The sequence below is a fragment of the Protopterus annectens genome, chromosome 2.part2 (genome assembly GCF_019279795.1).
Source record: "Protopterus annectens isolate FY-2018-M chromosome 2.part2, PAN1.0, whole genome shotgun sequence".
NCBI lineage: Eukaryota > Metazoa > Chordata > Ceratodontiformes > Protopteridae > Protopterus > Protopterus annectens.
This window is the reverse complement of record NC_056730.1, coordinates 424,672,208-424,697,035: the sequence shown is the minus strand read 5'-3', so window position 1 is coordinate 424,697,035 and position 24,828 is coordinate 424,672,208. Positions and strand designations below refer to the sequence as shown.

Sequence of the window (24,828 nt, the reverse complement as noted above, 5' to 3'; positions counted from 1 at the left end):
GAGCCGAAGACAATTGTCTCGACTCCGAGGTGACCACAGTCTCAGTTCCGACACGACCCGGCTCCGAACTCAAGAGAGTCGAAGGAGGAAAGAGTTGATGGACCGGGGCAGGCACCGACTGATGAGTCGGGCTCTGAAGCATTTGGGCTAGTGCCTCAGACTTGAGTAGTCGACTCACCACCCTCTGAAGGTCATGATCGGACAGCCTCGATGACCTAGAGGAATGAGACCTTTGGCTCCGTTCAGACAGCAGGGGAGATCCTGGAGCCGAATGAACGGAGCCAAGAGAAGGTGACCTAGACCTCTTTCTGGTTGTCGGCTCCGAAGATCTTGTCGGAGCCGACACAGGTACCTCGATAACCTCGGCTCCGGCCGAAGCCGAGGAAGCCACAGAAACTGTGGACTGAGTCTTATCGGCTCCAGCCGGAGCCGATAAAGGCAAAGGTTGAACAACCTGAGGTCTCGGCTCAGAAGCCGGAGACCTCGATGCCTTGGAGGGCTTCCCTGTTGAGACAGACAGGGAATCCTCAGGCTTCAACAAGCCTCTCAGAATAAGCTTGTTTTTTCTTTCCTGCAGGACCCTGGGGCTGAAGCCATGGCAAACAGCACAGGAGTCCTGCAGGTGCAAAGGCCCCAGACAATAGACACAAGAAGTGTGAGCGTCTGTCAGAGACATTTTCTGACAGCACGCATCACACTTCTTGAATCCGGAGACCTTTGCTTCTTTAGACATAGCCTAACTGGTGAACACAAACACACACTCAAACACACCAGTTATACCCTGTCAAAAAATTACTTTAGTAAAAATACTAAAAAAATAAGTACAAACAAGTACAATAAACAGTAGTTTAACTACACAAACACTCCCTAGGGAAGGGAAGGCCCAAGGCCCAAGGGAAGAACTAAAAGTTCTTTTAAACAAAAAACGGGAAAAAATTAGGTCGGGGATAAAGTTCAATGAACTACACTAATTTAATAATAATTAAACTAAAAAAGGGGGAAAAAGAGTAACTTTTAATAGAAAAAGCTTAAACTCACCAGGAACCGGTAGAACAACCAACCTCGAAGCTGTAGCGGCAAACGAGATCTGGGGTAACTCTCGCCTAGCATTGTGGGATATAAGGGGAGCCTCGAGCCGGTGGAACCAACTCTCGAGCTTTAGAGTGGCCGAGTCGGAGCCGAGGTCGGCTCCGAACCCATCCAGCAAGAATGAAGGCGAGATAGACAACTTAACATCAATATTTACAACCCAAAACAACAACCACCCCAAACCACAGTGGGGAAGGAGGGAGGGTAAATTGGACTGCAGCAATGTGGATCTTCGAACATCTACATTTATGGTAGGTACAAAACTGTACTATGTTCTTCATCTCACATTGCTGCAGTCATAACTAGTGGGTAGAATCCCAAAGCAAAGGTAAAGGGAGGATGGCAAAATTATAAAGCATTGGGAGCTGCTAACATGCCCTGTAAAACTGCAGTGGCAAACCCAGCCCTAGATTTGGAGTAAAGAGGGAGATGGTAATGTTTAGAAAAAGTGTGCACTGAACTCCAAGTAGCTGCCTCCAAAATATCTTTAGTAGCTACACCTTAAAAAGCAGTAGAAGTGGCAGTAGCCCTAGTGGAATGAGGTCTGATTCCAGCCGGAATCTCCTTACCATGATGAGAATAACAAAAAGCAATACAATGGCCAATCCACTTAGAAATAGTTTGTTTAGAAACAGGTTTCCCCTGAGATCCCACAGCAAACGAAACAAACAACTGTTGAGACTGTCTGAACCCTTTAGTTCTGCTCAAATAATAACGCAACTGCCTGTGAATATCCAAAGAATGCAAAATTTTTTCCCCTTTATTTTGGGGATCAGCATAAAATGTAGGCAAATGAATAAATTGGTTCAAGGCCACATTTGAAACAACTTTAGGCATAAAAGTAGGGTTAGTACGAAGGGATACCCTATCCTTATGAAAAATCAGGAAGGGCTCAACTGCCATAAGAGCCTGTAATTCAGATACCCTTCTAGCAGACGTAATGGCCAACAAAAAAGCAGTCTTCCAAGACAAAAACTTCAACTCAGATGTAGCTGCAGGTTCAAAAGGTGGTAAAGTGAGTTTTTCCAACACAAAATTGAGATCCCAGGAAGGAGTAGGAGCTCTCATTGGGGTCTTATGTTCTTTGCCCCTCTAAGAAATTGCTTAAACAAAGGATGAGAGAATAATGGTGGGTCACAATCATAGTGAGCAGAAATGGCTGCAGCATGAACTTTCACAGAGGAGAAAGACAAACCTTTGTCTAGTAATTCTGTAAGATACTGAAGAGAAACACTCAAATTAGGAACTGAAACATCAAAGCTCTTCGCTTGGCTCCAAAGAAAAAATCTCCTCCATTTATCAGCATAAACTTTCCTTGTACTAGGCCGTCTGGCCTCCAAAATAACATCCAAAACTTGCTGAGGAAGCTGCGCCCCTCCAGGGTCTAGAACCGAATATGCCAGGCTGTCAGATGCAGGGACTGTATCCTTACATTGAGGAAATGATTGCCTGCCTGGGACAAAAGGTGTGGAACTGATGGCAAAGGCCAAGGAGGCTCCCGTACTAAACTCCTCAGTAGAGGGTACCAGTGCTGACGTGGCCAATCTGGAGCTATTAGAATCATGGAGGGCTTGTCCTGTCTGACCTTCAAGAGCACCTTGGGAAGGAGAGGCAGAGGAGGAAAGGCATAGACGTGAAGATTGTTCCAACTGAATGATATAGAGCATCCACTTTCCAAGCTTCCGGATGAAACAGCTTTGTGCAAAACTTTGGCAGCTGGAAATTTAGTGGGGAAGCGAACAGATCTATGTCTGGAGTCCCCCAAAGCACTGTCAACTGTTGAAATACCTGAGGATCCAATTTCCACTCTTGGGGATCCACCATCTGTCTGCTCAAAACATCCGCTAAGGAGTTCTGTGCTCCTGGCAGAAACCTTGCCTGAAGAGTGAGGTGCAAACTGAGAGCAGTCTCCCACAAAATCATAGCTTGTCTGCAAAGAGGGTACGAATGAGTTCCCCCTTGCTTGTTGATGTACCACATGACAGTAGTGTTGTCTGTTTGAATCAACACGTGTCCTGGTTGAAGTAGATCCTTGAAAGCCATCAATGCAAATTGGACTGCTAACATCTCCTTCATGTTGACATGCAAATGTTGAAGTCTGGCAGGCCACGTGTCATGAACCCATTTTCCATTGAGGTGTGCTCCCCAAGCCTTGTCTGAGGCATCTGTCGTTAAGATCTGACTCGCCTCTGGTCGGGTCACAGAGAGTCCCTTGTTTAGGTGACATTCCTGAGCCCACCACAAAAACTCCTTTTGAATGCAAGGTATTATCTGAATGACAGTGTCCAAATCGTGGCAGTGTTGAGTCCATACACTTTTGAGATACCATTGTAGCTTCCTCATATGCAGTTTGGCATTGGGAAGCACCAGAATACAAGATGCCATGAACCCCAAGGCTTGAAGGACTGTCCTTGCAGTCAGCCTGGACAGGAGAGACAATTGTTGGAAGTACAGGGTAAGATTTCTTTGCTTGTCCGGGGTCAAAAACGCCATCTGAGAGGCTGTATTCAGTCTCACACCCAGAAAGCACATGTCCTGAGAGGGTACTAGACTGGACTTTATTTAGTTCACAGAATACCCTAGGCACCTTAACACTGCCATAACATACTGAAGATGGTGAAGTAGCTTGTCTTTGTCTTGAGCAAGAATCAGGCAATCGTCCAAATAAGGATAAATTTGTATTCCTCTTAACCTTAAGAAGGCTATCACTGGAGCCAGAACTTTGTGAACACCCTGGGCAGTAGATAAGCCAAAGGGCAACGCAGAGAACTGATAATGTGAAGCCCCAGCCCACGCAGGAATCTCCTGCAGCTGGGCCTGATAGGAATATGAAGATAAGCCTCCTTGAGATCCAGAGTTACCATCCAATGATCTTTGCCTAGCAGAGGCAGAAGTTGTTGTAAAGTCAACATTTTGAATTTTGGAATGTCCAGGTATGTGTTGAGAATAGACAAATCCAGAATTGGCCTCCAAGTGTTTCCTTTCTTTGGCACAAGAAACAGGCGAGAATAAAATCCTAGGCCCACTTCTGACGGAGGGACCTGTTGGATAGCCCCCATTTGTAGAAGTAAAGAAATCTGTTCGTGAGCCTCCACCTTTTGCTGAGGAGGAACGTCTGGCATGCCTTTGAAAGGGGGCAATGTGTGGAAATAAAACTTGTAACCTCGGTTTATGATGTCCAGCACCCATTTGTCCTGGGTGACTAAAAACCAGTTTTGCCTGAAAAGTGCCAACTTTCCTCCCAGAGGAGCTGCCTGACAGGAAGGATCGGGCAGCTTAAGATGCAGGTCATTGGGTCTGTTTACGAAAGGACTGGCCCCTGCCCTCACCTGTAGACTGTGCAGGGGAACTCCACATCCTAGGCCTAAAAGAACCCTGTGCATGAGCTCTGCCCCTACCACGTCTAGATCTACCCCTAGACTGTAAAACAGAAGAAGGGTAAGCCCATCCCTTAGTTTGCCAATTCCTGCTAAACTTAGGGGGCTGCACCTGCAAAAAATCCTTAACAGTCTGCATAGACTTAGCTTTGTCTTCCATTTTCTTCAAGACTGACTCCACAGGAGAACCAAACAAAACTTCAGACTGCAGGGGAGCATCCAAAATACGAGCTTTAACATGCTCTGACAAGCTCTGATCTTTAAGCCAGGCGTGCCTACGAATAACTGATCCAGTGGCAGCCACCCTGGAAGAGGCCTGTAAAGCATCAAAACCACACTGCAAAGAATGCTTACCCACCTGATCAGAGGCATGAACCAAATCCTGTAATTCTTTACACTCTATGCCCTCTGCTAAAGCATCTGCCTTAGATTTCAACTGACTAAGGAGAAAATTCTGGTACTTCAGCATATGAAACTGGCAATTCAAAGCCCTCATTGCAAGAGTGGAAGAGGTATACACTTTTTTACCCCACCTATCCAAAGCTCTAGAGTCTTTATCCATAGGAACTGGATTCTTTACAACAGAAGCCCTGACACCCTTAGGTCCCTGGCTAATAGTTTCTGGGTCAGCCCTAGGGCTCTTATACAAATATTTATGAGCCTCTGGCACTCTGTAATACCTGTCTGGCTTAACCGGGGCAGGAGGCAAAGAGTCAGGGTTAAGGGAAGCCTCAGAGAAAACATCCTGCACAACATCCAAAACAGGGGGTATAGCCAAGGGCCTATGTTGTGGCAAAAATAGGAATTCCCTAAGCCTCTTTCTGGAATCAGAGAAATCCTGACCTTCCCATTTAAAATGTTCCCTCATAGAATGCAGGGTTTCTGAAAAAGAAAAATCCTCTGAAGGGGAAGCAGGACGACTGGAATCCTCTGCGTCTGAATCAGAATAAGGGGGAAAATCCTGAATGTCTTCAGCCAAAGACTCAGAGTAATCTGAAGAGTGTTCTAATCCTTCCACCTCTGGCTCCACCCTAGGCCTCTTATCTGGGGGGTGGCATAGAACCTCTAATCAAGGAAATCAAATCTTCTGCCATTTTAAGCATGTGTTTTTTAGGTACAGAACCTGCAGAAGTAGGACTGACGCCAGAGGAAGACAAACCAGGCCTGGCCTTGGAAGGTACCTTAGAGACAGAGGGAGAGGGCCTAACCACCTTATGTAGAGAAGGGATTACAGCCACCTGAGAGGCCCCCTCAGCCTGACCCGACTCCTGAGAGGCCACATCTTGTAAAATTAAAGGTTCCCCCTGAGACTCAACTGAAACCTCGGCTGGATCCACAGATTCCACCGTGGTTTCTAAAGAACCGGTTTCTAAAGAACCGGCGTCCGGAATGGACGACTCATCCTGTTTAGATTTCACCGATTTCTCCTTACGCTTCTTAGCGGTAGCGGGCGTCGGAGGATCCGACGGCATTTTATAATTACACCGCTTACCGAAGACAAGCCTAGCACAATCTAACCGGCATTTAATGGTGCGCTTATTAAAATTAGCACAAAAGCGACACCCGACTACGTCGTGCCCAGGCCCCAAGCAAGGAATACAAAGAGAGTGGTAATCCCTATGAGGTATCTGTTTCCCACAAGAAATACAATTATTCACTTTTTCTGACATCCGGATAAAACTGAGGCAAGAAAAGACAAAAATATTCCCCAACGGGGTACTTAGCCCAACTTGGTTTGGTCTGAAACTCAGAATACGAAAATTTCAGGGCCTTGAGCGGCACTTGCAAACGCTGCTTTTGCTTCGGACCATGCGGCAAGAAAGACTGGGGATATGACGTCGGTCATGCGCTTTAGTACCAAGGCGTACTGACGTCAGATCTAAGCGACCATGACCGACGCCAGCCTAATACTTTGGTATTCGGGCCGACCGAGGACAGCGGACTACCCACTAGTTATGACTGCAGCAATGTGAGATGAAGAACATGCCTGGATTCCTAGCCATCACGGGAAGTGGAGAAACTATGCAGTCAAAGTGAGAGATAGTATGTTCAGTTGAGGCAGCCCGGACAGATAAGACAAAATTCCTGAAGAGTATCCAACACCCAGGGAGGATGAAGAAGATGAAGCCAAAGGAAGGGGAACCATACTTGGCGAGGCCAGAATGGGGCAATGAAGGTCACCTTGTTCTTCGTTTGGAAAGCTTTCTGAATAAACTTGGGGATAAGAGGAGTGGAAGGAAAGGTGTATAACAGACTGGAGGGCCAAATGTGAACTACAGCATCTGTTAGTGACTCCCACTCCAGGGGAATCAGGGCAAATTACCAGCTGCACTTGGTATTGAGGAGAGAGGTAAAAAGGTTACAGCATGGTTAACTCCATCAGTGAAAAATCATGTCTGCACTGACTGGTTGACAGAGCACTCATGAGGAAATAAAATGGACCTATTCAGTTTGTCTGCTAGCACACTGGTATTCCCTGGAAGATGCAATGACAAGAGAAAGCGGTTAGAACAGATTGTCCATTGCCAAACTCACACTACCTCCCTGCAAAGTGGGCAAGATCTGGTTTCCCTTCAGCTAACTGTGACCATGTGTCACCATTAAAGTGGCAAATGAGATCTGAGGTTAGCTAAGGAGTAGCTGGGGGATTATGGGTAAGGGGTGGAGCTCAAGCTACAGTGCCTAAAAGTTTGTCAAGTACCAGAGAACAGATCTGATACCCCTCAGCTGATGAATGGATGAAAAAGACAACATCAGTTCTGTCTATATTTTAAGTGATAATTTAATAAAGGTATTACAAGAATAAACATTTTCTTTAACAGTTATAACTCTTCCAAAAATAATTTGTCGCGAGTTTCGATACGAGTACAGTCTGACTTTTGACTACTCTTAATACATCCAGGTGACATCTTTTTCCGTGTAGGCAAGTATTACTAAAGACAGACTTCCTGTACGCCCCAGAGTTCATTTCATTCTTCCTATGGTGCAAATGGACACGGACATCCAAAAACTTTACACTTGGTGTGGTGTTACTCAAATATATAACAAGTTAAGCAGCTCATTTTCTTCCTCAATAAACCAACAACCATTTTCATTATGCACATATTTAAGCTGTTCCAAAAAGTAGCATGACTTATATATATATATATATATATATATATATATGGGTCTACTTTGATTCACTGAAAACTCATTTCACTGAATTTCAAAACACTCGCACACCAAATCGCTGAAAGCTCAAATCACTAAAAACTCATTTCACTGAATCACATTTGACTGAATGTAAGTAATGTTGGGCAAATAAAACATATATGCCCTTTTCCCCACTGTAGTGTGATCCTGGAGTTCGTATATATAGTTAGGGGTGTGTGGGTGCCACAGCCCTCAAGATTGGAAGGTGCGGCGTAGCCCCCCATCTACTTTTGGTTTTATATTGTTAGCTTTCAGTGAAATGAGATTCATAAATATAAATGCTAAGTAGGGGTAGGGGGCTACACCACCCACACCGCCTAATGTGGGAGGCTGTGCCCCTCACCCCCCCCAACTATATATACTAACTCCAGGATTGCACTTCAGTGGGGAAAAGGACATATACATTTTATTCGCCCAACACTCAGTAAAATGTGATTCAGGGAAATGAGTTTTCAGTAATTTGAGCTTTCAGCGATTTTTTTGAGGGTGAATTGAAATTCAGTGAAATGAGTTTTCAGTGATTCAAAGTAGATCCATATATATATATATATATATATATATATATATATATATGGGTCGAGGACATTTGACCTAAAGCACATTTTGCCTAAACTCAAATTAGTGTGCACTTTTCACTGAAAGCACAATTCACCTAAAACACAATTCACCTAAATGCATTTCACCTAAAGTTGTAGATGGCCTTGTCCCCACTGTAGTGCGACCCTGGAGTTAGTATATATAGTAGGGGGGCACCGCCACCCATATATGTTAAATATTTTGAACTATATTTTGAACTATATACATGGATACTTGCAATTTCAATACATTACTCTTTTCCAAATATAATATCTACTTAAAAAAATATATATATCTTGAATGTGTGGAAACCACCTATATTTACCAGGCTTAACAATGGTCAAAAAATGCCATATGACAAGTTGCTTTTCATATGGCATGGGGAAGAAAAACTGCCCAATTTTATGACGCATTTAAATGACATCAAGCCACATCTGAGTCTTTCTGGAGAATGGTCTAATGACAATATAAACTTTTTGGATGCCACCATCAGTGTTTATCATAGTAAGGATGAACAACTCTAGGACATACAGGAAAACCACTTTTAGTAATACTTATCTGCAAGGAAAAAGCTGTCACCCTGGACACGTTAAGTTTAAAACTGTCACAAGTCAAGTTATTCGCATACTGAGACTTACAATGGACAAGTTACTGTTGAAGAGTTAGAACGGGTGTATATTACGTTACTGAACTTTTAAAAGTTCGAACGTCATATGGTCGACACCATATGATCGAATTTTTAAAAGTTTGAAGGTTTCAACACAGATCTCTGTACAGTGCAGAATGGGAAGATTTCCCTTTCCTGCACTGCAGTGCGATCTCGGAGTTGGTATATTTAAAGAAGGGGGTGGGGGGTGCAGGGGGGCTTGGTCCCCTGCTTAAAATGGTCAGGTAGGTTTTTTCTTTTACTTTTTTTAGCTTTTCGAACTTTTAAAAGTTCGATCATATGGCTTCGACCATATGACGTTCAAACTTTTAAAAATTCGATAATGTAATATACACCCGAGTTAGAACCATTAAAGAAAATGTTTACTGACAGAAAATAAAATGTAAATATGATAGACTAAATAAAGGGAAGCAAAATATACACCTATTCTGATTGAGGAAGCAACTACTGGTGAAAACAAGAAGTTATGTACTCACCATACCATTCGATGTATGTAGTCCATCTCACCTTACATTCTTACCCATGGGTTCGGAGCCGAACCTCGGCTCCGACTTGGCCATACTCTAGCTCGAAGTCTTCAATTGGCTCGTGGTTAAGAGGTATCCCATCATGCAACAGGTCTATTCCCCAGATCTTGTTTGCTGCAAGCGCGCGCACACCCACACAGAGAAGAACTACCACCCCAACAGAAAGGACTACTGACACCTAGAGACTATACCTCCAGGAGAGGGTAGGAGGGAGGGTTAGTAAGAATGTAAGGCGAGATGGACTACATACATCAAACGTTATGGTGAGTACATAACTTCTTGATGTTATGTAGTCCAATCTTGCCTTCATTCTTACCCCTGGGACAGCGTCCCTGGCACCTTGATCTTGGATGGCCCAGTGAAAAATACTCTTGAGCACTGTGGAACCAAAGGAAAATCTGCCTCTACAGACCAGATCTAATTTGTAGTGACTAATAAAGGTATGAGGCGAAGTCCATGTTGCGGCAGCACAAATATCCATAGACATCCTACCCTGAAACGCAGTTGAGGTAGCCACAGATCGTGTAAAATGAGCCTTCACTTTAAAGTGTAATTCTTTGCCATTGAAGCATAAATAAATGAGATGCAATCGGAGAATCAGCGAGACAAGATTACCTTAGAAACAGGAATCCCAAGTCTAGTGTCTGAAAACAAGACAAACATTTGATCAGATTTCCTGAAATCCTTTGTCTTATGTAATCAGAAACAAAATTGTCTATGAGCATCTAGCTGATAAAACTTAAATTCTGCCTTGTTGGAGAATTCAGGAAAAAACACAGGCAACTCAATGGACTGGTTGATACTGACAACAGAGGCAACCTTTGGGACAAAGGAAGGACTGGTTCTTAGGGAGACTATCTTTGTGAAACAACAAATAAGGAGGCTTAATCGATAATACCTGGAGTTCAGAGACCCACCTAGCTGAAGTCATGGCTACCAAGAATACTGTTTTCCATGACAAGAATATAGAAGTTATGTCCTTACCATAACGTTCCATGTGGAGTGTTCATCTCGCCTTTGTTCTTACACATGGGTTCGGAGCCGATCCTCGGCTCCGTGCCGGCCTCTTGCAAGCTCTGCATCGAGAAGAAGCTCGAGACAATCTAATACCCACAATCCCCCTCTGCCTTTACCTCAGATCTAGTTTGCAAGCAAACCAATCTACATAACAGCACATTCATGCCATACATCTATACATACATAAACAGACACATATAAAGTATATGTGTATACCAACTATGTACACAGAATAATGACAGTAGCAAAAAATGCTTCTGGCCAGGCCTCAAAGAACGTTCTTCCTAAGGGTGGTACGGTAGGACTGTAAGAACAAAGGCGAGATGAACACTCCACATGGAGCGTTATGGTAAGGACATAACTTCTATATGTGATAGTGTTCAATCTAGCGTTTGTTCTTACACATGGGTAGCGTCCTAGCTCCTAAATCCTGAGGAACTCACGGGAGGGCGTTCTTGAGCACAGTGGAACCAAAGGTTGCCCTGTCCCTAGAAACCTTATCTACTTTATAATGAGAAATAAATGTATGTGGCTTAGACCAGGTAGCAGCCGCAAATAGCATCCAGAGGTAGGCGAGCTGCATGAGCCAAAGGCGTAGATATTGATCTTGTGGAATGTCCTTTGGGTTTGTTTAGAAGGGGTTGATTTGCAGAATCGTATACATAGATTATACACTCCGTTAACCACTTTGAAAGCGTTCTTTTGCTAACTGCAAGTCCTTTCCTGCTATCAGCAAAAGCCACAAAGAGTTGATCTGTTTTCCTGTGATCTTTGTTCTATCCAAATAAAACCTTAGCTGTCTGTGAACATCCAATTTGTGTAACATATACTCCATTTTGTTGGAGTGGTTTTGAAGAAAGTGGGTAATTCAATGGACTGATTAATGTTGTTAATAGAACACACTTTAGGGAGGAAGGATGAATTGGTTCGAAGAGAAACTCTGTCAGAGTGAAAGATCAGATAAGGGTGCTTGATGGAGAGAGCCTGAAGTTCAGTCACTCGTCTAGCAGAAGTAATGGCTACCAGAAAGAGAGTTTTCCAGGACAAAAATTTTAATGGGCAAGAAGAGGCAGGTTCAAAGGGGGGCAACATTAATTTAGATAGCAACAAGTTTAGACTCCAAGGTGACGTAGGAGATCTGACCGGAGGTCTAATATGAAAAACTCCTTTTAAAAAGGCTTTACAAAGTCTGTGAGCCATGATAGGAGCTCCACGTTCTTCCACATGGAAATTCGAAATGGCAGCCAATTGAACTCTTAGAGTAGCAGGAGAAGCACCCTGATGAAATAAGTCTGTTAAGAACTATAAAATCTTATTCAAAGGAGCTGTAAAGGGATCAACGTGGTGTGTATTAAGCCCAGAATACAAACCGTTTCCATTGCTAGTATATGTTTTAGTAGTGGAAGCCTTATGCGAAGCCACTAATATATTCTGGACTGCTGGTGACAAGAGATCAGACCTGGCTAAGTTGGGAATTGGAGCAGCCAAGCTGCTAGATGGAGTGACAGGAGCACGGGATGGGGAACCCCTGTCGAGTGAGTCAACAGATCCGGCTCTGGGTCCAGAATCCAGGGTCCCCGAATGCAGTGAATTTTCAGGAGGAAACCAAATTTGACAAGGCCAGAATGGAGCAATGAGGATTATCGTCCTGTGAAGGTTCCTGGCTTTCTGGAGAAATTTCGGTATCAGAGGAAATGGAGGAAATGCATACAGGAGTCCCGGGGCCAATCGTAAACCAGTGCGTCCTGGGGACTTCCCTGGAGGGGTAATAGGGCAAAGTAGCTCCTGCATTTGGCATTCATTGGAGGCATAAACAGGTCGCAGGAAGGCTGGCCCCATGTGCGAAAAATCCTTTTCGCCACTGACTGTTTCAGAGACCACTCGTGCGGTAGCAGAATTGCTCTGCTCAGCCTGTCGGCTATGACGTTGGATGACCCGGGATGTGCGTTGCTATTAGAAAGCGACCGTGGACTCTGCCCACTGCCAAATTCTCATGGCCTCTCTGCATAGTTGATAGGACTTGGTTCCCCTTGTTTGTTTATGTACCAGACTACCGACATGTTGTCCGTCTGAACTGCAATAGTCCCTAGAGGAAGAAGGGGAGCAAAGTGTTGCAACGCTAGAAACACTGCCCTCAACTCTAGAACATTGATGTGCAGATTGTATTCCAAATTGGTCCATTCGCCTTGGACTGTCTGTCCCTGAAAGATGCCCCCACCCTATCAGGGAAGCGTCCGTGGTCACCGTAACTGTGGGCGTGGGTAATACAAACGGCCTCCTGGGAAAGGTTGCACGTTTGGAGCCACCAGTTTAGATCTGTTTTGCAAGTCTTTGTTATGAGAATCTCGTGTGTTAGAGGTAGTTGCTGGAATGACCATTGAGCAAATAGCAGCCATTGTAGGACTCTCATGTGCAACCTTCCCAGGGAATTGCAATAAGGGAGGCTGACATGAGGCCCAACACCTTCAGTACTAGGTGTGCAGGAGATTTCCTTGACAAGAGTAGAAGGCGAATGTGAGTCTGCAGTGATGATATCCTTTCTGGGGAAGCCTCAGAATCAATTGGCGTGTGTTTAACTCTGCTCCTATGAACAAGATATTTTGTGATGGCTGAAGTAAGGATTTTCGAAATTTACGGAAATCCCTAGGTGAACACACAGTTGAAGAACATAGTCTCTGGCCTGCAGTAGTTGGCCGGGTGGTGGCTGAAAGGAGCCAGTCGTCCAGATACGGAAACACCTGGAATCCCTGGCGTCTCAAGTGAGACGCTACCACTGCCATGCATTTGGTGAAGACCCTGGGGCTGAGGTCAGACCAAAGGGCAGGGCTCGAAATTGAAAGTGACTGGCTCCCAGCCGGCGCAAATGATCTCTGGATGCCCTGGCCATTTTGATGTGGTAGTATGCATCCTCTAGATCTATTGAGCACATCCACTCGTCCTTCTGTAGAAATGGAAGGATCGATTGAAGCGTGACCATTGAACTTTTCTTTCTTGACGAAAGTATTGAGGTAACTCAGGTCTAGAATGGGCCTCCAGTCCCTGTTTTCTTTGGAACTAAAAGAACCTTGAGTAAGTCCGAATCCTTGCTGGTCCGCTGGGACTGGCTGGATGACTCTTTTTTCTAACAACTTTGAAATTTCTAAAGCTGCTGGCTCTCGCAGATGGGGCGGTACATCTGGGAGTCTTTTCTTTGGAATGGGATAGGATAGGAAGGGTATGGTGTAACCTCTGGTAACTACGCTTTTTACCCAATTGTCTGTAGTTATATCTTGCCAGGCCTGAGGGTATAAAGCTAAGCGACCCCCGACTGCCTCCAGAGCAGGACAGTCGGGCCTCCTCTCAGGAGTGCTGAAAAGGTTTACCAGGGAGTGTTTCCCTGTCACCTTGATGTTGCGGACCCCCTCTGCCACCAGGGCGGCGTCTTCCACCTCTGCCCCCTCCTCTGCCTCTAGAGGGGGCATCACCCTGTGTGCCCGGGAAAGACCCTTCTTTTTGTTTCCGAAACCACATTTTCCCACCGCGTTGCCCTTTGGGGTACGGTCTGGTTGGGGTGGAAAAACGGACTCCGACAGCAGACAGAGTCTTTCCCTCTTGTTCACACCGGGTAAGGGTCTCCTTTACCTTGAGGCCAAAAAGAGTGGCACCGTCAAATGGGGCGTTTGTAAAGGAAGACTTGAAGGCTTCCGCAAAGGAGCATAGGCGCATCCAGGATTGTCTACGAAGAGCAATCGCTGAAGCTGCTGCCCTACTCGAACCTTGACTGCGTGGAAATCAGCCTCATGGACGAGTTAACAATCGATGTTAGGGTATTAAGTTGCGCTGTCACTTTCTCTGAGACAGCTGCATCTGTAGCACCCTGGAGGGTATCTCCCAACTGTTTGACTAGATCCCTCTGCAGACGTGTAAAATGGGTCAAATAGTTCAGGGACCGCATGGAAAAAGCCGCTGAACTAAAATGCGCTTCCCATATCTATCCATCGTCCTAGAATCTTTATTAGGCGGATGGACAGACGATGAAGAGTCCGCCATCTCCATTTTCGTGGCTGCAGCCACCACCATAGCGTCTACTGGAACTCGTTTAGTAAGGTAGGACTTATCCTGAGGTGCTGTGATGTACTTGTTCGGTTTCCTAGGAACAGGTTCCACTGTGTCAGGAGCCTCCACGCCCTTGAGCAATAAGTTCCATTAGTTCGTCAAGGCGGAGTGACCCAGGAGGAGGAAGGGCGAGCACCAAATGCCTTCAGCAGAACTGACTCATCCTCAGAAGGGGAAGGGACTGCCAGTCACCTCTCTGTTTCAGGATCTCCAAAATGTCTGAAAAGAGACATCTTCTGAAGGTGACTTAGGCGACCCCTCTGACTCATCTAAGTCAGTATCAGATGTTATGGATTCCTGTGGAGAATCCAAGTGTCTCCTCTTACACAGTCTCTTCCTAGGGACTTCCTCGTGGGAGCATCCGAAGAAGCCTCGGAGGAAGAGGGGCACCCTCCAGGGGTGGCTGAGACACTGGTGCCCGACGCTTGGATGTGGCCGTGGGTGCAGATGAAGACAAAGGCCCTTTATGGGGAGGAGAAACTGCTTCCACTGATGTGGTTGTCTGGGTAGACAACACCTTCCTCATCAGGTCGAACGCTCCCGGGTCCCGCATCGAAGAGTCTCGGTTCGAAGAAATGGGAAGAATCCCGACACGGGCACGAAGGCATCGACCCGAGGACGGAGCGAATCGATCCGTGCCGAGGCCCGAGGGAGAGTCGGAACCGACGTCGGTTCGACTCGGCCCCGAACCAAGAACAGACCGTCGGCTCCGAGACTCCGGTACGGGTCCGACGGAGTCGAGGTGAGGGAACAGACCGAGAAAGGCGGTTCTGGACCTGAGGGCTCCACAATCAGCAGATCAGCCTCTTCCGGCTCCAAAGACTGAATCGGTCTCGGAGGAGGAATGGATGGAGATACAGGAAGGCCTTCAAGTTTCGACACCAGCTGGGTGGAAACCGAAATAAGTTTAGAGAGGGCCGAATGCTCCAACAGCTTCTGCACCGCACGATCCACATCGACATCCGAAAGTTTGGAGGAAGAACGGGTCGAAGGAACCGAAGACGGAGCCGACCTCAATATGGCCGAAGGAGGGAGCTCCATCACCGGTTCCAAGACTCGAGGCTCAGGAACCGACACCAGTTGAACACTCGGCCCCGAAGTCTGTGGAACCGGTGATCTAACCTTTGAAGAAGAGCTTGGAGCCGATGACCTAGGCTCCGACGTCTTCGATTCCTTAGAGGACTTCGATGCCTGGTCAGAAGCATCCAAAGCCTCTTGGAAAGCTGGTTTCAAAAGATCGGCTCCGAACCCATGTGTAAGAACAAACGGCGAGATTGAACACTATCACATTTAATGTTACACGTAGCTGCGGGCTCAAAGGGAGTTGAGGTGAGCTTCTGTAATACAAAATTGAGGTCCCATGGCATTACTGGATCAAAGACTGGAGGTCGGAATAACAATGTCCCTTTCAGAAAAGCCCTACAAAGCCTATGAGCCATAAGGTTGGGCTCCTTAGCAACGTGAAAGGTAGAAATCACTGCCAGTTGCACTTTAATAGATTCATAGATTAGTACTAAGCTAAGTGCCCTTGCGAGCCATTTTAAGCCTAGCCAATTATCTCTTGTGAGACTCAAACCCTGCACCTTGTGTTTGTAAGGCAAACACCTTAACCATTAGGCCACCTCCCCAACCCTATGGTAACCTAATGGTTGCTGCAGCTGACCCCTGACTGAACAGTTGAGAAAGAAATTCTAACATTGCCGAAATAGGCGGTGTATAAGGATCAATATGTCTCTCACGGGCCCAAACAGAAAATCTCTTCCACTTACTGGAATAAATCTTCCTGGTAGAAGGCTTGTGGGAAGATGACAGAATATGGACCACTTCCGGGAAAAATCATGAAGCCTAACTAAGGACGGAACTGGAGCAGCTAAGCTGTCAACTTGAAGGTCTGGATGGAGGGATGGAACTGTCCTGACATATAAGTCAGCAGATCTGGAGCTAGGTCCAGAATCCAGGGCTTGTCCATTAGATAAGGTTGAAGGAAGGGAAACCAAATCTGACGAGGCCATTATGGGGCAATGAGAATCATTTTGCTTCCCAAAGACTGTGCTTTCTGAATGACCTTTGATATCAGAGGTAACAGTGGAAAGGCACAGAGAAGACCGGAGGGCCAATCGTGAACCAAAGCATCCCTGGGTATCTCCCCCTCCGGGGGGATAAGGGTGAAGTAGCTGCTGCATTTGGCATTAAGGGGGCTGGCAAATAGTTCGCAGCAAGGCTGACCCCATCTGTGGAATATCTTCTCTGCAACATAACTGTTCAGGGACCACTCATGAGGTATTAGGATAGCTCTGCTCAGCCTGTCTGCAATCACGTTGGACTTCCCCGGTATATGCGTTGCAACTAGAAAGTGTTGGGAAGACACCGCCCAATGCCAAACTCGAAGTGCCTCTCTGCAAAGGGGCTAAGATTTGGTTCCTCCCTGTTTGTTCAGATACCATACCACTGACATGTTGTCTGAGTGGATTGCAATTGTCCCTAGAGGGAGAAAGCTCTGAAGTACTTGCAATGCTAATAGCACTGCTCTCATCTCCAAGACATTGATATGCAAATGGGTCTCATGATCCTGCCACGTGCCTTGGACTGTCTTGCCAAGATAATGCCCCCCCCACCCGATCTGGGAGGCATCGGTGGTCACCGTGGCAACTGGAGAAGATGGAACAAAAGGCTTGCCCACGTTGAGATTGCTGGCCTGAAGCTACCAGCATAGATCCTGCTTGCACTTGTCCATAATCAGAATAGACTGGGAGAGTGGAAGATGCTGTAGTGACCACTGGGTGAAAAGCAGCCACTGAAGAACCCTCATGTGTAGTCTGGCAAGGGGAACTAGCATGATCGTGGCAACCATGGCCCCTAATAACTTGAGGACCACTTTTGCCTTGACCTTCAATGGTAGTACGGTGTAGACCTGCTGTTGTAGAGCCTGAATTCTCTCTTCTGGTAAGGCGGCCCTCATGAGAACTGCATCTAGTTCAGAGCCCATAAAAGTGACATGCTGAGAGGGCAACAAGGCAGATTTTGGCACAGTGTAATGGTGGAGTCCCTGGTCTGTAAAAGTAAATGCCTGGTGGTGGCAGAAAGGAGACCGTCATCCAGGTACGGAAACACCTTGGAATCCCTGACGTCTCAAGTGAGCCGTTACCACTGCCAAGCATTTGGTGAACACCCTGGAGGCTGTGGTGAGACCAAAGAGCAGAGCGTGAAACTGAAAATGACTGGCTCCCAGCTGGACGCGTAGATGACTTCTCGATGCCTTGTCCATCTTGATATGGTAGAAAGCATCTTTGAGGTCGATGGAGCACATCCACACATCTTTCCCTAACAGAGGGAGTATTGACTGTAAGGAGACCATGCGGAACTTGGACTTTTAGCCGTTTGAACCTTCATGTATGAGATCCAAGATGGGTCTCAAGTTCCCTGTTCTTCTCGGCACCAAAAAGAATCCGGAGCAAGTCCGTAATCCTACTTGGTCTGCGGGGATAGGCTGGATGGCTCTCTTTGAAAGCAACTTTTTTTTATTTCTCAAGTTGCGGAATCCCATTGACTGGATGGAACGTCTGGGATTCTCTTGGTTGGCGGGGAAGGAGAAGAGAAGGGAATATGATAACCTCTGGAAATTATCTTTAGTACCCACTCGTCTTGGGTGACATCTTGCCAGGCTTCTGGGAATAAAGAAATGCGAGCCCCGACTGGCTCCACAGATGCACAGTTGGGCCTCCCTTCAGGAGCGCTGGTAGGGAGAACCACGAAAGGAATCACGGTCCCCCTGGTTACGCGAGCCTCCTCTGCCTCTAGGGTGGCGTCTACCTGAATTTCCACCCCCTCCCCTACCATTGGAGGGGGAATCACTTTGTGCATCCTGAAAAAACCTCTGTGACTTCCTGAACCACATTTTCCCACCCTTCTGGCCCTTGGGGCAAGGTCTAGAAGGCATGGAAAAATGGACTACCACGGCAGACAGGGTTTTTCCTTCCTGCTCGCACCTAGTGAGAGTGTCCTTCACCTTGGTTCCGAACGATGAACCATCAAAGGGGGCATTGGTGAACGTAGACTTGAAGGCCTCCGTGAAATTGCACAGGCGCATCCAAGAGTGTCCCTAAGACAGACTCCGGAACCCACTGCCCTACTCGCTCCGTCGGCTACATATGAGATCAGCCTCATGGAGGAGTTGGTAAGGGAATTTAGGGTAGACATCTGTGCACTGACCTTCTGTGCCACGGCATCAGAAATGTTACCCTGTAGAGAATCTCCTAAGCTCTTTTAGGAGACCTCTCTGGAGCCTTGTAAAATGCATCAAGTAGTTCAGCGACCGCAGTGTAAAGGCCGCGGAGGTAAACGCACGCTTCCCATACCTGTCCATAGCCCGGGACTCCTTGTTAGGTGGATGGACGGTAGACGAAATTTCAGCAAGTTCCTTCTTGGTGGCTACTGCCACCACCATGGCATCTACTGGAACGCCTTCTGTTAGATATTCCTGGTCAGTGGGGGCGGACAAAAATGTATTGGGTCTCCTAGGGACTGGTTCCACATTGTCAGGAGTTTCCCACACCTTTCGACAGACAAGATCTAGTAGCTCATCGAAAGGGGGAGAAACCCAAGAGGCAGAGGGTTGAGACCCGAAAGCCTTCAGGAACACCGACTCCTCATCAGAAAGGGATTTGGAGGGCCAGCCGCCTCTCTGCTTCAAGATCTCAAGGATATCTGAAAAAGAGATATCTTCAGAAGATGACTTGGGGGACCCCTCTGACTCCTCAAGGTCGGTGTCCGACGTGAGAGACTCATCCAGGGAGTCGAGGTGTTTCATCTTACACAATCTCTTTCTGGTGGGCTCCTCAGGCAAAAACTCTGGAGAGACGTCAGAAAGTTGGGGATCAGTCATGGAGGTATCCTGAGGCTTTGGGTCTCTGCTGTCCAGGGACAGAGGGTGATCCAAAACTGACACCGGTGCCGGAGGGAGCAGAGTGTTGGTGTCATAGGATGCAGCTGACAACCTGGCCAGCATGCTCCTCATAACCTCGAAGGTTGATCCCCCCCCCCCCCCGGCTCCGAAGGTCGACTAACTGTAGAGGATACAGCAGTAGCCCTCCATGCCGAGGAGATGAGGTCTGAAGCAGATGTCGGGTCCAAGATCACTCGTGCCGCAGCACCGAGAGGAAGACACAACCGATGAAGATCGATCCGAGCCCTCCCCCTTGGGTCCGACCTGAGAACCATGGATCCTCGACCTCGTGGATGGAACCGACAAGGTCGGAGCGGAAATCAGAATCGAGAGGCCAGGCAAGGCTACTGGAACCAACCTAACGGCACCCGACGGAACTGACAACTCTGGTTCTGTAGGCTGAGAAAGGCTCGGAGGAGGAACAACAAAGGATGAAGAGGCCATAGGCTCCGGAGCCGACTGGGTCGGAGCTGAAATCAATTTGGCCAACACTGTTATGACTGAAGCAGTTTCTTCACCACTCTATCAACGTCCTCATCAGAAAGGGTCCTCGAGGACCTGGAGGCTATAGTTGGAGATCTGGATCTCCCTACAGAAGAGGACTTGCATGAAGGAGAAACTGGTCGAATAACTGGAGACCGGCTCCAAACCAAAATATCCGTGACCGGCTCCTAAAGGCCGGGAGCCGATACGGACTTAGTCAAGACACTACCTTCTTTTGGCACCGAAGGCAATGGAACCGAAGGAGAAGCTGTTCTAGCAATTTTCTCTGGCGGCTCTGAAGAAACAGACGGAGCCAGAGAGTGCTTCTTATAAGTCTTTTTGTCCTTTTTAGCTGGAGAGGATAAGGCACTGGAAGGCTTGGCCAAGTCTTCCTCGAAGGAGTGTTTAAGCAGTCCTTTCAAAATGAGCTTGTTCTTCCTCTTCTGTAGTACACGGGGACTGAAGGAATGACAAAACAAGCAGGACTCTTGGAAGTGAATAGCCCCCAACCAGTACATGCACACGAAGTGCCCATCAGTCAAAGACATTTTATTGCTGTATTCAACACACTTTTTAAAGCCCGAAGGCCTGTGTTCCTTAAAATCCTTGGACATGCTGAATAAAGGAGAACACACACAGGTACAAAGCAATATGTACACACACTGGACCCAACTAAACCCCACACGAGAAACTAGAGCCTCTAACTAAAAACGGCCTAATAACCGGCAGGAAAAAGACTATAGGGAGGACTAGGTCCTCTAACTTAAACGGGCCTAGCCCGGGGAAACAAAGGCAGGATAGCACCACCAGCCAAACACGACAACACTAATAAGCTAACAGAATGCAGCACCAAACCAAAGACCACACGGAAACAATGGGGAGGACTAGGTCCTCTAACTGAAACGGGCCTAGCCCGTGGGAAGAAAGGAAACGAACGGGATACCAAAACGGCCAATGAAAAGGCCACAAAAACAGAAAGAGAAGCAAAACAAAGGCAGTATAACACCACTACCACACACACAGAGCTATGAAAATAGCTTTTTTGAACAACAACAAAGTCAAAATTTTATAAAAAGTGTATAAACAGTATACTTAGCCATGGCCAAAAGCGAGACCACGTCTGAGCATAACGAGCGGCAAAAAAGATCTGGGGAATAAACCTGTTGCATGATGGGATACCTCAGCCACGAGCTAGTTGAAGACTTCGTGCTAGAGTATGACAGAGTCAGAGCCGAGGTTTGGCCCCGAACCCATGGGTAAGAATGAAGGCAAGACTGGACTACATAACATCATTAATTATTCCAACAGTTCCTTCTGCCTAGATAACACTGTGGATAGTAACGTCATCCAACAGATTTTTAACTGGAAAATACTGTCAGGTAATCCTGACATAATAAAAATACTGGAATAAGACCCAGCTTTATCTAAAGGAATACAATTTAATGGCCATTCCTGAAAGGGACAATGAAGCCTTGACAAATGATAATTGCAGCAACATCAATAAACTACAATTTCTGTAAATATTACAAACTCATGTTAAACCGTCTTTACCTGGTCATCTAAAACTAAAAGAACATTTGGAGAAAAGGTAATTTCAACTGTTATAACGGTTTATTTTGCAGCTTGTGACTCCTGCAATTCTGTTTATGTTGGTAAGACTGTGACAAATCTGGCTGAGTATGTGTACAAGACCAACAAGAATACAGACAAGAAAAATGCTCTTTTTAGGCATTCATCTCAATGTGATAACTTCAACTTTTTTTAGTTGACTGTGCAACAAACCACCCTAAAGGGCAACAAACAATATACTAGAGATCAAAGAATTAAGCTGGTAACTAAGAACAGGAGCAAACTTCATTCCAGGGTTAAACAATGCTATAACTATGGAACATGTTTTAATTAAGTCATAAACTGTGACTGAACATGTGAAAAACAGCCACTATCTCTTCTTTAACATGTGACATGATCTTTACATTTATAACTGTTGAGTTTTCCTGTTATTTCTTAAGTTGGTCACTAAAAGGATCATCTTCTTCTTTCAGCTGTTTCCGTTAGGGGTCGCCACAGCGGATCACTTGTTTCCATTTCTTCCTGTCCTCTGCATCTTGCTCTGTCACATCAACCACCTGCATGTCCTCTCTCACCACATCCATAAAGCTTATCTTAGGCCTTCTTCTTTTCCTCTTACCTGGCAGCTCCATCCTTAGCATCCTTCTCCCAATATACCCAGCATCCTTCCTCAGCACATATCCAAACAAATGCAATCTTGCCTCTCTTGGGTAATCTTATGATTCCTTTAATTTGGAGTGGTTTACTTGGCTTATTGAAGTAACATTTTATGCTTCTAAAAATGACAAGTTTTTTTCTTTGGACTTTGTAAAACTCACTACACTATCAGTGTGATAATTCCGGTTTATTCCATTTTATTGAATTTTATTTTTGTACGCTGTCCTTTATTTAGAGCTTGTGCAAACTGTTACGCTGCAAATGTGCTATTTCTTGGAGCTTCTCTCTCCCTAGGCCTCCACCAAAAATTTATAATGTAATTCAGAAGGACTTTTCCAGTAAACAAAAGCAAATAAATATAATGATCACAAAAATTATTTTCAGATGCAATCCAGTATACAGAACACATATGCAAATCACTGCAAAGAGTAAATTTCACTGCAATTTAAGTTAGTAAACAAAATACAAAGAACTTTATTTACATTATTCAATAAGATACCTATGTAGCTTCTACTAAATATGCTTACCTCAAGCAAAGGGAAGAGATCTTTATCTTCATCCTTTAGCAAGTTCCATTTTTGTATAAGAGGAGGCATTAACATTTGAATATACTCCTATTAAAAAAACAAGAGTTTCAAATGGTTAAGTAAAGTGCTTTTGAGGAAAATTGTTAGCTAATTACATGCATCTGTACAACATGTGGCTTCAAACACAATATGGGTTTCTCCACTGTATAGCTGAGAACAAATACAAACTTATACCTACTATAGCACTAGATTATGCTGTTACATGGGCTGAGACTGAAGTTGGTTATTTCTGATCAGGGCTCTACCTTGGAAAGCAAATTTAAATACAGTTAAATGTGATACATTTGTTAACACACATCACTCTGATCCATGTGAACAGCATATTAAATGTATATACACTACATGGACCTTAAACAAAAAAAAAAATATGCTGGGAGGCCTGGAAGGATGGTAAACAGCTTTAGCATAGTCATTTCTACCACCCTCAACTATCACTTTACTGGGGAGGAACTCTCCTTTGCTATACTAATTAAAATGTTCCTTCTTCAAAATTCAGTCTCACCAAAGGAGAAGTCATCTAGAGGAAAGCCAGGGAAGAGAGTTTCTTGACTGCCTGTGGCAGAACAACTCTTCTCCTTCTATGTCTATGCATGATGAAATGGCTAGTATGGAAGGGTCTATATCAGAAGCTCGAATGGTTAAAAGAGCGAACGCTCTTTGATCGAGCTATAAATATCAAATGCACTAAATAGCAAAGACACAGAATAGCAATTTTGTCCTCAGGGAAAAAAAATCACTGGACTGTTTTTGGGAGTTTGCTATTTCCTCTACTATGGTGCAATCTCAGAGTTGGTATTTTTAAGTAGGGGGGTGTGGGGGGCAAAGCCCCTCATTTTATGTTGTGTTTGCATTTTTTGCGGAGCAGCGATTCCATGTCTTTGCTATTTAGTACATTCGATATTTACAGCTCGATCAAAGACTGTTCTCTCTTTTCAGCTTTCGAGTTTGTAATATAGACCCAGTAAGGAAGACTCGCTTTCAAGTGGAAGAAACATCAACATGGAGGGTTGAGTTGGTGGCAACTCAGCCCTCTGCCATGCAGCCACATATTCTTCTGCAGATGTTCTACAATCAGATTGCAGAGCTAGTAGCAGAAGGGGCTGTGACACCTGACGGAGATAAAAAGCCCCGTTTTCCACTGGGGTGCAAAAGAAAGTACAGTTTTGTACCTACCATAAATGTAGATGTTCGAGTGCTAATACAGCTGCAGTCATAACAGATAGGTTCTCCTGCCATCAGGCGGGTCCTCGGTCGGCCGAATTCCAAAGTCTAGGTCCGGCGTCGGTTGTCGTCGCTTTCTTTCCTGACGTCAGTGCGACAGGGGTATGTAAGACACAGCCGACGCCATTTTCTTCAGTCTTTCTTGCCCCAGATGTCAGGTGCCCCCAGAAGGAAAGCAATATATATATAAAAAAAATATCTATATAAATATATATATATAATATATAATCATGCATTATAATATAATCAAAAATCAGGAGTTGCAAGCAAATACACCATAGAAGGATAACCCAATCAAGTTGTAAGATGAGGAGTTAGCCACCAGGTCTGTACCCAGAGGGGAAGGAGGGAGGGAAACCTGGACTGCAGCTGTATTAGCACTCGAACATCTACATTTATGGTAGGTACAAAACTGTACTATGCTCATCGTGCATACAGCTGCAGTCATAACAGATGGGTAGAATCCCAAAGCTACGCACAGGGTGGTAGGCACTAGGTGGAAATGGGAGGAGCCAGAATGCCCTGCAACACAGCAGTAGCAAAGCCTGCTCTAGTCTTGGAGTATAAAGGTAGGTGGTAGTGTTTAGTGAAGGTATGCACAGAACTCCAAGTGGCTGCCTCCAAAATATCTTTGGTAGGGACTCCTCTGAGGAAGGCTGCAGAGGTAGCTGTGGCCCTTGTGGAGTGGGATCTGATGCCTGCAGGTACAGATTTACCATGAAAGGAGTAACAAAATCGTATTCAGTGGCCTATCCATTTCGAAACTGTCTGCTTGGAAATTGGCTTCCCTTGAGCTCCTACAGCATAGGACACAAAGAGTTGTTCTGAT

General features: G+C 45.7%; 1 protein-coding gene across 1 annotated transcript in view; it reads right to left on the bottom strand.

Annotated features, from left to right (window-relative positions):
• TNPO1 (transportin 1) overlaps positions 1 to 24,828 on the bottom strand; it is a 3,819,238-nt gene that overhangs the window by 1,514,443 nt on the left and 2,279,967 nt on the right. The window contains exon 14 of the mRNA XM_044064437.1: positions 22,719 to 22,805. Within this exon, the coding sequence (XP_043920372.1) occupies positions 22,719 to 22,805 (87 nt within the window). The remainder of the gene's footprint in view (positions 1 to 22,718; positions 22,806 to 24,828) is intronic.